This window comes from Drosophila yakuba, chromosome X, assembly GCF_016746365.2.
Source record: "Drosophila yakuba strain Tai18E2 chromosome X, Prin_Dyak_Tai18E2_2.1, whole genome shotgun sequence".
Lineage (NCBI taxonomy): Eukaryota > Metazoa > Arthropoda > Insecta > Diptera > Drosophilidae > Drosophila > Drosophila yakuba.
The window spans coordinates 13,592,464-13,604,803 of record NC_052526.2 but is presented as its reverse complement, the minus strand read 5'-3'; the positions used below and the strand labels follow the sequence as shown (position 1 = coordinate 13,604,803).

The following is a 12,340-nucleotide window of genomic DNA, read 5'->3' as shown; positions in this document are numbered from 1 at the left end:
TGAAAAGATTCAATTCTTGTAGTGTACTTTAAGCAAAGACAGTGAAATTTAGGTATTGAATTAAATTGGCGTGGAAGACGACGCCACTATATTCCACTATTCCATTCAATTTTCGTGACTCACCTTGGGAGATGACCTCTTCGTATGTGCTCGAGGATTCGCAAGAGATGAGGCTGGTCTCGCCCTGGAAGAGGATCTTCAAGCTGCTCCTGGTATCGGCCATCATGCTTTTCTTGTTGTATATTTTAGTAAAATTAATAACGATCTTCACACTGGAAATCCTTCTCTCTCTCTTTTCTCTACTATTTTTCTCTCCGCGATGCGTTCTCTTGGAAAGTTGCCGATCGAATGAATGCAAGTCAACTGTTGGCGCTCTGTTTTATGTGTTTTCTTGTTTTTGCGGTGTTTCTTGGTTCTTCTTCTAGCTATCTCCTTTTTCCCTTTTATATGACTGCAGCTGCACTCATAGTTGTTGTTCTCTTTGCTATCCTAGGTAAACCTTCGCAGGTAACGGGGGTTGCAAATAAGTGTGTATGCATGTGTTTGTTCGCTCGTGCTCACTTGAATGGCAATTGGAGAGAGTAAGAAAGAGAGGCATCCAGATATTACTCATTGTATTTTGTTTTTGTTTCGACTGCTTGTTGTTGTTGCTCTACGCCAAACGCGTTGCTGCATGTCGCGTGCGTGTGACGTCACGATCGCCAATTGGGGTGGCACGAGTTTAATTCGATGGTGAAATATTAAAACAGTAGAGTGGGTCTCACAATATTCAATATTTTTAAAATATTTAATTATGCAGTGGACAATAACTGTTGACATTTAAATTGTAAATGTTAAAATAATTTAGCTGAGGCTTAACATTTACATTGCATTTCTTAGAGTGGACCAACATTACATTTTATCAATACTGAATTTTTAAAAATGTTTTCTTTTGTTCTGTACACTTTCAGCAAGAGGAGTACTCGGGAGCGCCAGTCCAGTGCCTGATTCCCGGAACGAATCAGTGGGCGCTTATTGGGGTCTCCTCCTGGCGGATCGCTTGCGGACCCACGGGCGTGGAGCGACCAAGGATGTACGACAAGATCGCCTCGAATGCCGCCTGGATCCGCGAGACGATCAGCGCGATATAGTCGGAATAGTCCACCCGGGGGCGGGGCGAGGGGGGCACGCCCCTCAGCGCATTTGTGTAGAAAACGGAACCGAAACTCACTGGGTATTATGTGTGTGTGTAGCAAAGCAACTAAGGCAATTAAGCATATGTATGTAACTAACCTGCTCTAATGTTACTCGAACCTATGTAACTTTATGCTAACTGTATTTTTTAAACGTCCTTTTTTTTGCTGTTTTGTGTAATATTTATTAACTATGTTGTAATTGTATGTTAAACATGTCGAGAAGGAAGCAAATTTAGTTGTTAGTCTGTACGTTTAGCTGTTTGTAGAAAGATATTGTTGAATAAAATGAAATCGTCCAAAATGAAGATCATGTTTTCACTGCCGGCATGCCACCGTTTAGGTGGACACGTGCATGGATTCCCATTTGCCATCCTTTTGAAGGCGGTACTGCACCCGATCCGCGATTTGGTCAAGACCCACCTTCAGGAAGTCCCAACGCTGTGGTTGGAATTTCCAAGCGGTACTACAGAAAGTTATAATTATTTTAGATAATAATATAGTTATGTTAATGGTGACACTCACTAGCTTGCTGGTTTTTCGATAGGTTTTCCTCTGTGATCCTCAAGGAACTGATCGTGCCTCGCCTTGAGATCATCGTAGTTAATCGGTTCTCCACAGGGACATATGTGACCCCTGATCTGGGCAGCCAAATTCTCCTTGGCCCACAAGGCATCCGTTTCGCTTTGGGGCAGTTCCACAGCGGTGGCTCCAATCAATCTCACCTGCCAGCTATTCTGAATTCCGGCCTTATCCTTAACATCCGGCATATAGAAGGTGATGCAGGCCTTGGGATTGGCCTGAAGATTCTTGAAGTTGCGGACATACCGATGGGTGATATAGAACACACAGTTATCCTGGGTCAGTCCTCGGTACAGGACGGTGCGGTTGAGGACCCCGAATTCCTCGTCCACGGTGGCCAGGTTCATTTCCTGCATGAATCCATCGGGATGTCCCTTGGCAGCTTCCTGCAGGATCTCCTTAAAAAACTCCACGGGATCGGAGGGAAAGTCCTCGATTTTGGCCAACGACGAGGTCATATTGCTGGATTTTTTAGGTGAAAAGTAATTAGTTGATTAAAGTAAAGGTATCAAAATACACTTTAAGTGTCGAATAACTACACTTATAGTTAATTAATCCAAATTTGGCGCACTTTGCCCACTGTTAACACTAACAGCACTGCAACAGAAGCAAAACAGCCGTAGTTTCTGTAATCGATATATACTTTTGATATTACGCTATTTGTCTAAAGCTATCGGGTATATATCGAAGCTATCGATATATGGAAACGAAACAAATTCTCCCAATTTTCGGCTGAAAACGAGGAAAAGCAACTCGCGATTCTGGGGCGGCAGAACGGGAAATCCCGCCGAGGAGCAGCATGACCTCCATTCTGGACATGAAGGCCGGTCCGCCCGACTACTGGGCGGAGATCAGCAACTTCTTTCTGCCGCTGAAATACCTGATCACCAACGACCGCTTCGATTCGATGGTGCGGGACATAGACCTCTTTTACCTGATAAACGGTGTCTTTTGGATATTTGTGGCGTTGTCCTGCGGCTACTACGCCTTCCAGCGGCTCTTCCAGGTGGGTCCCGCACGTGGCAAATCCTTTCAATCGCAGCACCCTCGATGTGCCGCCTCCAATTGCACTTTTCTTTTGAGGGGTTGCTCGGACAATTTGCCGTTTATAAATAAACAGAGCGGACACGGGGCCGGATTCTCGCGTTCTGGGGTTTGACGGGGTGCCAATCAAGTGGGGCGCTAAAAATACTGCTGCCACCCCTTTGGGGCAGCTTCACAACACGGCGAAATGCGGCACTTTTTGTATTGTTTTGGTTTGCAACAAAGCTATGCTCGACTATTATTCAAATATTTTGTATCTTTCAAAATCAATATTAGACCAAGATAGTATTGATTTTACTCCCGACAGTCGTAGGTTAAGAGGGTCCAGATGATTTATTGTTATCATGTTGTACTTCCTTCACCATTCGACTGGCACTTCGCTCCTGGTTTTGGTGATAGCATAAGTCCCGGCGACAGACGACACATCGGCGCTGACCATAAGCCATAGAAAGCATTATCTGTAACGACCCAAGACCAATGCTCGACTAATTGCTGAATTGCTCCTCTCCCTTTGCAGTTCTTTCTGAAGTCGTCGAGCATGAAGCACTTTCAGCGGAGGCTGTTCGCCCGCGTTATCTGGAACATCGCCTTCTATGCGGCCAGCTGCCTGTTCCTGCACTTCTACAACGAGTTCATGATCCTGCCCCAGCTGATGAAGAACCAGGGACGCTACTCGCTCTTCTACTCCTCGGACAACCTGATCTTCTATCGATCCCACCAGGCGGAGAAGTTTCAGTTCTACTCGATCTTCATCATCACGTTCTACCTGCATGGGGCGTGGTTGGACTTCAAGGACGCTGACTTTCTGGAGGTGGGCTCCAAGGGACTCTACCTGCTGTCCCTCGTCGCCATCGATGTTTACAGGCAAGTCGAGACACGTTTGGTAGGGGCCTGGTCCCTACCATTTCACCCCAAAGCCTTTTAAGCTTAAAAACATTAAATGAATACTCTACTTTTGCTTTCAGGTACGAAAACTACTTTGTGGGCCTGAATCTGACGGTGGGCCTGTACAGCATACTCACCGAAGTGCTGGCTCTGCTGGTCCTGCCCAGCACGAATTCACACCGGATCATCTACCAGGTTTTCCTTGGCTTGCGCATCATGGTGTGGGCGTATGTGTTTGTCAACCTGCTGCCCTTCAAGTACTTCATACCCACGCTCTTCGCCAAGAACTTTAAGCTGCCCCTGAATGTGCCCATTTGGTTGTGGTACGGCCTCTCCATTTGGAACTCACCGGTGCTGCAGTACTTCTACCATCAGATATATCACACAGCGCCGTCGGATTGCTCGGGCGAGGGTTCGGCGGCCAAGTGCATCCTGGTCAAGGACACCAGTGAGTTCCGGCACTACAAGACACTGAAGAAGGCCTATTTGGAGGTAAAGCTGGCGCACATAAGAACCACGTCCAATTCGCTGCCCTCCGAAACCAGTTCTGCCTCGGCCAAAACCTTTCAGGCCATTAAATGTAAGCTTCTTGTATTAACCGATGTTGAATTGCTGACTTATAGCCATTTTCCCTGGCAGGTGTTATGATGCTGAAGCGCAAATTGAAGCGGATTCGCGAGGGACGCGGTCATGAGCCGGAGGATGACAACGATGACCAGGCCGTTGATACCTAATCGCGTTCTGGAGCACGGACGCAGCACACTTTTACACAGTAGAAACCCACATTTCCTTAAACCAAACCAAAAAAGACACAAGTTCAGCTTAGGCTAATTGTTCACAAGTTGAAACTAGCGCTCTCTCTCTCTCTCTCAATCAGACTGATTTCGGTTTATGCGTGTTTGCTAAATCGCGATCAGCGAACAGTGCGTTTTGGCCAACACTCAGATAGTTAACACAAAAAAGTTGGCAGTACACTTCTGACTCTTGTCAACATATTATAGTAGGAATCTTATTGAATATTTAACACTTAGAAATTTGTCAATTTGTCAACGCTTTTGTTGTAAAGGTCAGTTGGTTGTCTAGCTTTCAATCAAAAATATTTATTCAAATATTTCAACGAATCATATATAAGCGTTGTTAACTTTTTTTTTTAGCGATAAACTAAATTGAAAGAAGAATATAAAGTATAAATCAAAAGTGCAGCTAATCTCAAAGGCTATAGATGCAAAGATCGAAAAGTGAGGCTTACAAAATTAATCTCCTAGAAGTATTTAAAATAATGTTATATATCTAAAAGCGTCGAATTCGTTTGTTGCCGAACGCACTGTTCTAATAGTACTTATTCGTGATAAACTATGCACTGTTGTCACTAGTTAACAATTATTTATAACAACTCTAGATCAATATTAAATTTAAAGCAATCACGATTTAGTCAGCACGCATAAGCCGAGCGGCTGAAAACCTTAGCAAATTTAGTTGATATCGCTCGATTTTTGGCGCCATCGGAGATCGTCGCGCCTGATATATATATACATATATAGTTACTATATCTCTCCAACTCTCTCTCTCTCTTTCCCTCGCACACACGATCGCAGTTTCTCTCTCGTTTAGATTTGTAAGTCGCCTTCAACTTATTGTTGTTGTTTATTCGCTGTGACTTAATGACATATTGAAATATTGTAATGTGTTTTTTTTTTCGTTCTTTTAATTGAAATATACTATATATGGGCTAAACGAGCGCAATTGAAATGTGTGTGTGTTGTTGTTGTTGTTGTTACTGGTTGGTTGCATTCGTTTGTTTTATTCACTTCTTAGCTCTCCCTTCGTGGCTGAAATATTATAGTATTTATTTTCTTGCTTTATTTGATATTTGAAAAGAATTCTCTAGTTAAATTTCGGTTTCTCATTTGGTTTTAGGCTTCGCACTTCTTCCTTAGAAACTTTTAATTCGATATCCTTGCAATCGTACGCTCTCAAAGGTTCCATGCATTTCTACATTGCATTTCTCATTATATAATCGGAATTTAGAACTGTTTAATTTTACAAAATATTTACGTATTAGGTTTGGCAACCAAACTATTACATTAATTTAAAAAACGCAGTAAAAAAATAGTTTTATAAAACCTATCAAGGGTATTTTAAGAAAGACTTTCGAGTTTCGACATTTGTAATCGATTGCAAGGGTATTTCAGTGTCGGCTAGCCGATCTTATACATAATTCCAGTTTATATTAATCTTTCCTCGATTTGTTAACATTGTTTCATATTTTGGTTTCTGGGGCATTTTCTATCGTTTCGTTTTTGGTTTTTCGTTTTTGCTTGGTTTTAAAAATTCTCTCACTAGAAGCTAAGTTTTGGTTTTAATTATAATTTCTTACGTTTTTCTTATCTTCTTGTGGTTTTACTTGAATGTTGGTTTGGTTTTAGTTTAATTTTAAACATTATTTGGTTTTGGATTGGCCAATTTTTGCAAACATTTTTGTTTAGAAAATCGTTTTGTGTTGGATTTTTGTGGTTTACATTCGTGACGAACAAATTTTTACGTGCCGCGAAATATTTATTTACTTTTGTGTTTAATTTTTTGTTTGGGGAAAGTGAATGAGGGTGAGGGATTTGCCCCCTGGCTTTGAGCAAAAAAAAGTTGTCTCTATTTTTACAATTACTTTTTGTTCTTAGTTTTGTAAATCGTATAATTTTATAGTTTTTTTTTTCTTGCCTTCGTTTAAATATCTTGTCTTAATTTCTTGTTCGTTTTTTTTTTTTGTAGTTTTTCATTTTTGTTATGTACTTAAAAGTTAATTCAATTCGTGTTTGGTTTGCTTCGCTCATTATTAAACAATTTTGCTAATTTTTTTTTCGCTGTGTATATCGCTTATCCATGTCATTTGTTAGTTTTAGTTTCATGTTCATTTTACCATTAAATGTATGCATTAAAATTAGTGTTAGTTGTTCTGCGTGAACGCTTCTTAATCGTTCTATTAAAGGTACGTTCTAAAAAAAATGTCTCCTTTATGCGATTTTCTCTTCGATTCTTCGATTCTTTCGTTATCATTTTAGTGTTAGTTTCGTCGGCCCCGCAATGCCCCCGATCCCAAATATCTTTATGTATATATATCTATATATATATATATATATTTATATTCATATATCTATGTGTTTATGTATAAACTGCTGGAGCACACAATGTCCTGTGGCAAATGGGAGCGACCCCAAAGGGTCGAGTTCAATTAATGTCCAAAGTGCAACCCCTTTAACCCATTTAAACCCCTTTAACCCCTTTGGCATATTGTTAGCTTTGCCCGCTTCGATTTGTAAAAAATATTTAAACATTTTTACACTTTGGTTTCTCTGTCGCTTGAGTCGGTTTTCGTATGCTTGCTCCAATTTCCATATAAATATGTTTTTAATTAAGTTTCTTTCAACGCCTGTTTTTTTCCTCTTTTTTTTGTTTTGTTTTAGTGACTAGTGATATATATGACACGCACGCACACTCACGCATTTGAAAGGATTTTTTTTTTGTATTGGGCCGCGAGAGGACTTTTTTGTAAATCCGTATTTGTGGAACATCTATTTCGTGATTCCTGTGAAACCTTAGAGGTTCATTTTATTTTGTGCTAAGAATGTTATTTGCGAATTTCGGGCTAATATTTAGTATCCTTTTAATTTCGTTGAATTTAGTTGGGACTGGAAATCAAGCTGGTGAAAATGTATCTCTTGTCTTGCCAAAGATAATTTCGGTGAATTTCAAGGATATTCAATTGGATACAAAACGATAATCAATTTCATCCCTCCTCGCATTCGTTTTCAATTAATCAACTCACGAGTACAATCATTTGCACTTGTCGCACGAATCAAAACAGCGCCATGAAACAAATGCCAAAAACGGCCAACTTTCCAAATGAAATCAAATTCAAATTAGCCAAAATGCCCGCCCAAGGTGTGGGTTTTCCGGGGGAAGGCGGGAGGGGGCGTGGCCGATAATGGGTCGGCTGAAAATGAGCGGCGGCATCGGCCAACAGACCAACAGACCAACAACAATAACAATTCGAATATAATGAATGAAATTATGTTGAAAACATATTTTTCCTCTGCTTCGAGGGCTTCCCACTCCCACTCCCATTCCAGCGTACAAACAAAAAATGTGGACAAACTTTGTCCTACCGAAAACGATGGAAAGCCGGGGAAAATGGGGAAAATGGTTGTTGGAGTTTGGGGCTTGGGGAAAAGTCCTGAGGGAGGCTGTTTTCCTATTAGCAAGCAATAAATTCGCCGCTCTTATTGAGCCAAAAAGGTGGGCGAAAACAGAAGCAGAAACATAGATAGGACATTAAATGATATGGGCTTGGGTATGGGGAAAATGGGAAATGGAAAAGCGCTGGAACAGTGATGCCATGCAGCAATCTTTAATAATCTTTAATAAAAAGCATCTCGGGAATAAAAAAAAATCAAAACAGAGACAGTAACTAGACTCGATACTTAGGCTTGTAAAAAAAAGATAGAAAATGTTCAAAATCAATTACCAAATTAAATATTTTACATGAACATTTGAATGAAAATTCGCATGAAAACTTGCATGGAAATTCGCATGAAAACTCGCTACAATATTCGCCTGGTGTAAAGACAACACTTCAGCACTGTGTGTTAGAAAGTGGGCGTTGGGCGGACTTTCAATTGTGGGTGCGGAAAATGTTCTGCCTGGTGGATAATGTCGCCCAAGGGTGTAAAGTTGGTTTTTGCTTTCAGTTCTTTGGGGCCAGCAACTGGCAACTGGACCGAAAACCGGGAATGGTACTGCAAATGGAAATGGCCAACTGGCCAACTGGCCAGGGGGAAGCAGCAGCCAATGTGGCCCGAAGTGGCGACTGTTTCGACCGGGCTATAACTTTATGATTGCTTTTGTATTGCCCGCTGCGTTTGGGGCACAGACACGCGAGGCACTCGAAACACGCGGGCCCATAGATAAAACGCCGGTACAGTGGAAAATGTTCAATGATGGATATTTCCGGCTAAGCCTTTGCGTTTTTTTTTTCTTTCTTTTTTTTTCGTTCTATTTTGTTGGGCCAACAATTGGCAGAGCATAGGTTTCCTTTTTTTATGTATGTACGTTGCAGAGCTTTCAATTCCAATTCCAATTCGAATTGTATGATTTGTTGTAAAGGATTTAGAGATACGGTTCAATTGCGTTCACTGAAATGTTTTAATCAGCTTTCGCATATCCACACTCACACATGTAAATTGAGTACTGGTAGTTGAATTAGGAATCCGTATCGGTTATGAACCGGTTAACTGCTTGCCAAGCTTCCCAGGCTCATTTCACTGTTTTATAACCACTTTCAGTGCTGATACTCATCGCTCATTGGCAGCCCAATAAAATGAAATATAACAAAGTATAAAGTAAAAGCAAGGCCAAAAGCACAAGCAAAAGCAACCGCCAATGGCCGAAAGCAAAGCAAACTGGCGAGCAAAGGAAAGGAGCAGGGCTAATGTCCTTTTTGTGTGTGGCCACACAGTTTGCATTGTTACGACCTCGTGGAGCAGTCCACTCCACCCATCCACCATCCAGCATCCACTCCCCAAAGCTCCAACTCCTGGACGAGCCATTTGATTTTGTTGTGTCTTGTGTGTCCGCAACAATTATGATTTGCGGTCTCCAACGGCCCCCATGCCAGAATCACTTCTTCTCCACTTGGGACCAGTCATAATTCGGGGGTAACCTATTAAATGCCCTGCGCTTAAATAACATCAAAGACACACACGGAGAAAATCTATATTTTCATATAAAAATTAAAATTCTGAGGGGTTCTTCAACAGATTTCTGTGGTCCCAAAACTAATAAATTATAAGAAATTATATAGCAACAATTATATGGAAACAAGTGTTTCGCTGGGTGCAGAGAAACTTCCGAAATTTGTGCGCTTTTTATATCCCAAAGCGGATTCAGCTGACATCGCCACTCCCTCCATCTTCAGATATAATATTTCGTTAATGGCTTTTCATTTTGTGTGCATTTCACTCATCGCCCCGTCTCGCTCTGGCACACTGACTGCAATAACTCTTCGCTTGCATTTCATTTAATTAAAAACTGGAAAAGTGTTTTTTTTTTTTTTTTTTTTTTTTTGGTGTGCGTGTGTGTGGGTGGGTGGTAAAGGGGGCGTGGCAGGACAATTGCACTGCGGTGACTGTGATTGACACTTGCTTGTGACGACACACGCACACTGTGCTTTCTGTTGGCTTTGGCAATAATTTAGGCGACCAAAAATCACAAAACCATTTCAGTGAATTTTAAAATTATTTCCAAAAGGAAGGAATTTAAAAGATTAAACCATTTAAGAGGTAAAAATAAAATATAAATATAACATAAATAAAACTAAGAGCTAGCGGGGGTATTTGAGATATCAATAGGTATGTATATACTCATTGTACCAGTGAATTAAGAACAAACAATATTTTAAAAATAAGTTTAAGCTCTTAGAAAAGAAATAATATAGCTTTACTTGAGTTCCACATATAAACAAAGAAATTTCCCTTTTTTGGGAGTGCGCAATATCAAAAAGGAAACGTCTGTCGCCTGGCTGCTGTTAAAATTTCCTTGGCTAACAGAAACGTGTTATGTTGCGTACATTTTAAAACTTTCGGTTTTTCGGATGCAAAAAAGGGGATTTCCCTCCGCTGTCAATGTCCTGTTTGTTACATCCTTTTTTTTGTTTTTTGCTGGCTTTCCCTAATCAGGCATCATTTGATTTTATGAGCAATAAAAAGTGTACGGCAAATAAACGGGGCTGCAAATAAAGCAATCGCCATTTGAGAGCAGAACAAATTCGCAGGCGAAGTTTGGGTTGTAACATTGCCCTTTTTATTTGGCAGGTAACTTGCCGTGTTATTTGTTGCTGTTGCTGCTTTTTTTTGTTTTTAGTGAATTATGCAACTGGAAGTTAGTATGAATTATGAGCGCGGCGAGCGTGGGAAATGTTAATTGGGCGGCCAAAAAAAAATAGGATCGTGAGCAACTTGGACGCGCTTTTGCCAATTAGGCAGTGCAAGCGCCAAAATTGAATTTGAATTTCTAATGGTGATTTTTTACTATGCCCACACATGCGCCCACGTACACTTGGGCATAATAACTAAAGCTTTGTGCTAACTAATTGCCCCAAGGCGAAATCGTGGAGGGGGGCGTGGTGAGAGGGGCTCTTCCGGTTTTCCGGTGGCCTGGGGCTGCACTCTACCCCCCTTCCCCCTCTTACACTCTTTCTCCCTTACTTTCTCTCGGTTTATTTGCTCTAATTTGCATGCCTCATTTGCAGTCACACACACACGCAAACACACTAGCACACACTAGCACACACACACACGGCAGCACGCACACTAATGCACACGGAGAAAATGAATCGAGCAGAATAATTCTCAAAGTGAAAAAAGGTCTTATTCTTGATTAATCATAACTTTCTTAACAGATACTTTTTATAAAAATTGCAAACAATCAGCCAAAGATTTTCATAGAAAACTTTAAAAACATTATAATATTTATGGAAACTAACTTCAAGATGCATTTGTCTTGATTTAAAGGCAAAATGTTCATTGTTAACTTTCTGTGAGCTATTGTTATGTACGTAACTACGTTAAAAAGTTGGAATTAATCTGCAAGTTAAATGGCATTTAAAGGCTCTAAATGGCAAACTTCCTGTTCTACCTTCTCCTTCGATTTTTGCTCAGTGCAGACACACACACTTGTACACACACATGCCTTTTTTGTTGGCTTTTTTCCTGTTCCTTTATGTTGATTCGCTTAGCTAACTAATGTTGTCCTCCTACTTCTCACTTTCTTGTTTAACAAATACACTTTTTTTTTTTGTTTTGTTTTATTTTTCCGTTATTCTTGATGTTTGGCTAGGCTAATTTAATTTCACTAATTCAATTTCGCTCTCAATTATTACCATAAATCGTATTTGTTTATCTGTTGCATACTATTTTGCGCTTCGTTTCAGTTGAATTGGTTTACTTAATTAATTCGTTTGTTTTTGTTTTTTTGTTTTTTTTTTTTTGTTTTTTCGTCACTTTTCATATTTTGTCTCTGTTCATTTAGGTTGCCTAGAAAAAAAACCGTTTTGTTTAGCAATCGTTGCCTGTTTAAACATTAGTGTACAAATTATTTATAGTTAGTTATACCTTTTATGTATACAACAAATACAATTTATTAGTTATAGTTACTTGGATTCTTGTCGTCGTCGTTTCTGTTTCTGTTTTTCTGGAACAAGTTTTGTGGTTATTTTCTGTTTTTGTTGCTATTTTGTTTTTGTTTTGTTTTTTTGTTTTCTATCTTCCGTCTCTGGTTAAAGAAAAAACAAATGCGAATTTCATTCATTACTTGTGTTTTGCTCCTTCAGACTGTGTGTGGTTTGTGTTTTCGCCGAAATATCTCTGGATATCGATCGATAAACGAACCGATAATTATCGATCCGCTTACAACACGGGCCTGGCCACATTCGGCTTGGCCGTCGTCGAGGCGATCTCCGATAGCTTTATATCGATGGGCATCCGGGTGTCGTAGAGCGTCGGAGCCTGCAGGATAATGCCGGCGGTGCCGACGACCACGGCTATTGTGAAGATCCACAGGAACAGGCGGTCGAGCACCATGGCCACGTACTTCCAGTCCTCTTTCAC

At 40.5% G+C, this 12,340-nt stretch overlaps 5 protein-coding genes across 5 annotated transcripts in view; 2 read left to right on the top strand and 3 right to left on the bottom strand.

Annotated features, from left to right (window-relative positions):
- The window catches only part of LOC6525325, a 1,551-nt gene extending 1,182 nt beyond the window's left edge, over positions 1 to 369 (bottom strand). The window contains exon 1 of the mRNA XM_002101125.4: positions 124 to 369. Coding sequence (XP_002101161.2) covers positions 124 to 226 — 103 coding nt within the window. The 5' untranslated portion in view covers positions 227 to 369. The remainder of the gene's footprint in view (positions 1 to 123) is intronic.
- Positions 1 to 1,476, top strand: part of LOC6525324 — a 17,698-nt gene extending 16,222 nt beyond the window's left edge. Inside the window, exon 8 of the mRNA XM_002101124.3 lies at positions 951 to 1,476. Coding sequence (XP_002101160.1) covers positions 951 to 1,130 — 180 coding nt within the window. The 3' untranslated portion in view covers positions 1,131 to 1,476. The remainder of the gene's footprint in view (positions 1 to 950) is intronic.
- On the bottom strand, positions 299 to 2,760 carry LOC6525323 (pyridoxine/pyridoxamine 5'-phosphate oxidase). The gene is made up of 3 exons (XM_002101123.3): positions 2,689 to 2,760; positions 1,698 to 2,216; positions 299 to 1,638 (listed from the first exon to the last, which is right to left on the bottom strand). Exons 2-3 carry the CDS (start codon positions 2,210 to 2,212, stop codon positions 1,512 to 1,514), a joined length of 642 nt encoding a protein of 213 aa, XP_002101159.1. The 5' UTR covers positions 2,213 to 2,216; positions 2,689 to 2,760; the 3' UTR covers positions 299 to 1,511.
- Positions 2,444 to 5,432, top strand: LOC6525322. The gene is made up of 4 exons (XM_002101122.4): positions 2,444 to 2,760; positions 3,316 to 3,662; positions 3,764 to 4,263; positions 4,323 to 5,432. The coding sequence occupies exons 1-4, from the start codon at positions 2,554 to 2,556 to the stop codon at positions 4,415 to 4,417; spliced, it is 1,149 nt and encodes a 382-aa protein (XP_002101158.1). The 5' UTR covers positions 2,444 to 2,553; the 3' UTR covers positions 4,418 to 5,432.
- LOC6525320 (acetylcholine receptor subunit alpha-like) overlaps positions 5,290 to 12,340 on the bottom strand; it is a 92,232-nt gene continuing 85,181 nt past the window's right edge. Inside the window, exon 12 of the mRNA XM_002101120.4 lies at positions 5,290 to 12,340. Within this exon, the coding sequence (XP_002101156.1) occupies positions 12,140 to 12,340 (201 nt within the window). The 3' untranslated portion in view covers positions 5,290 to 12,139.

Coding starts and splice junctions, on each gene's coding strand:
- LOC6525323 (XM_002101123.3), bottom strand. CDS start 2,212: ATGACCTCGTCGTTGGCCAAAATCGAGGACTTTCCCTCCGATCCCGTG. Junction 1,639..1,697: donor ATCGAAAAACCAGCAAGCTA/GTGAGTGTCACC, acceptor AACTTTCTGTAG/TACCGCTTGGAAATTCCAAC.
- LOC6525322 (XM_002101122.4), top strand. CDS start 2,554: ATGACCTCCATTCTGGACATGAAGGCCGGTCCGCCCGACTACTGGGCG. Junction 2,761..3,315: donor CCTTCCAGCGGCTCTTCCAG/GTGGGTCCCGCA, acceptor CTCCCTTTGCAG/TTCTTTCTGAAGTCGTCGAG. Junction 3,663..3,763: donor GTCGCCATCGATGTTTACAG/GCAAGTCGAGAC, acceptor TTTTGCTTTCAG/GTACGAAAACTACTTTGTGG.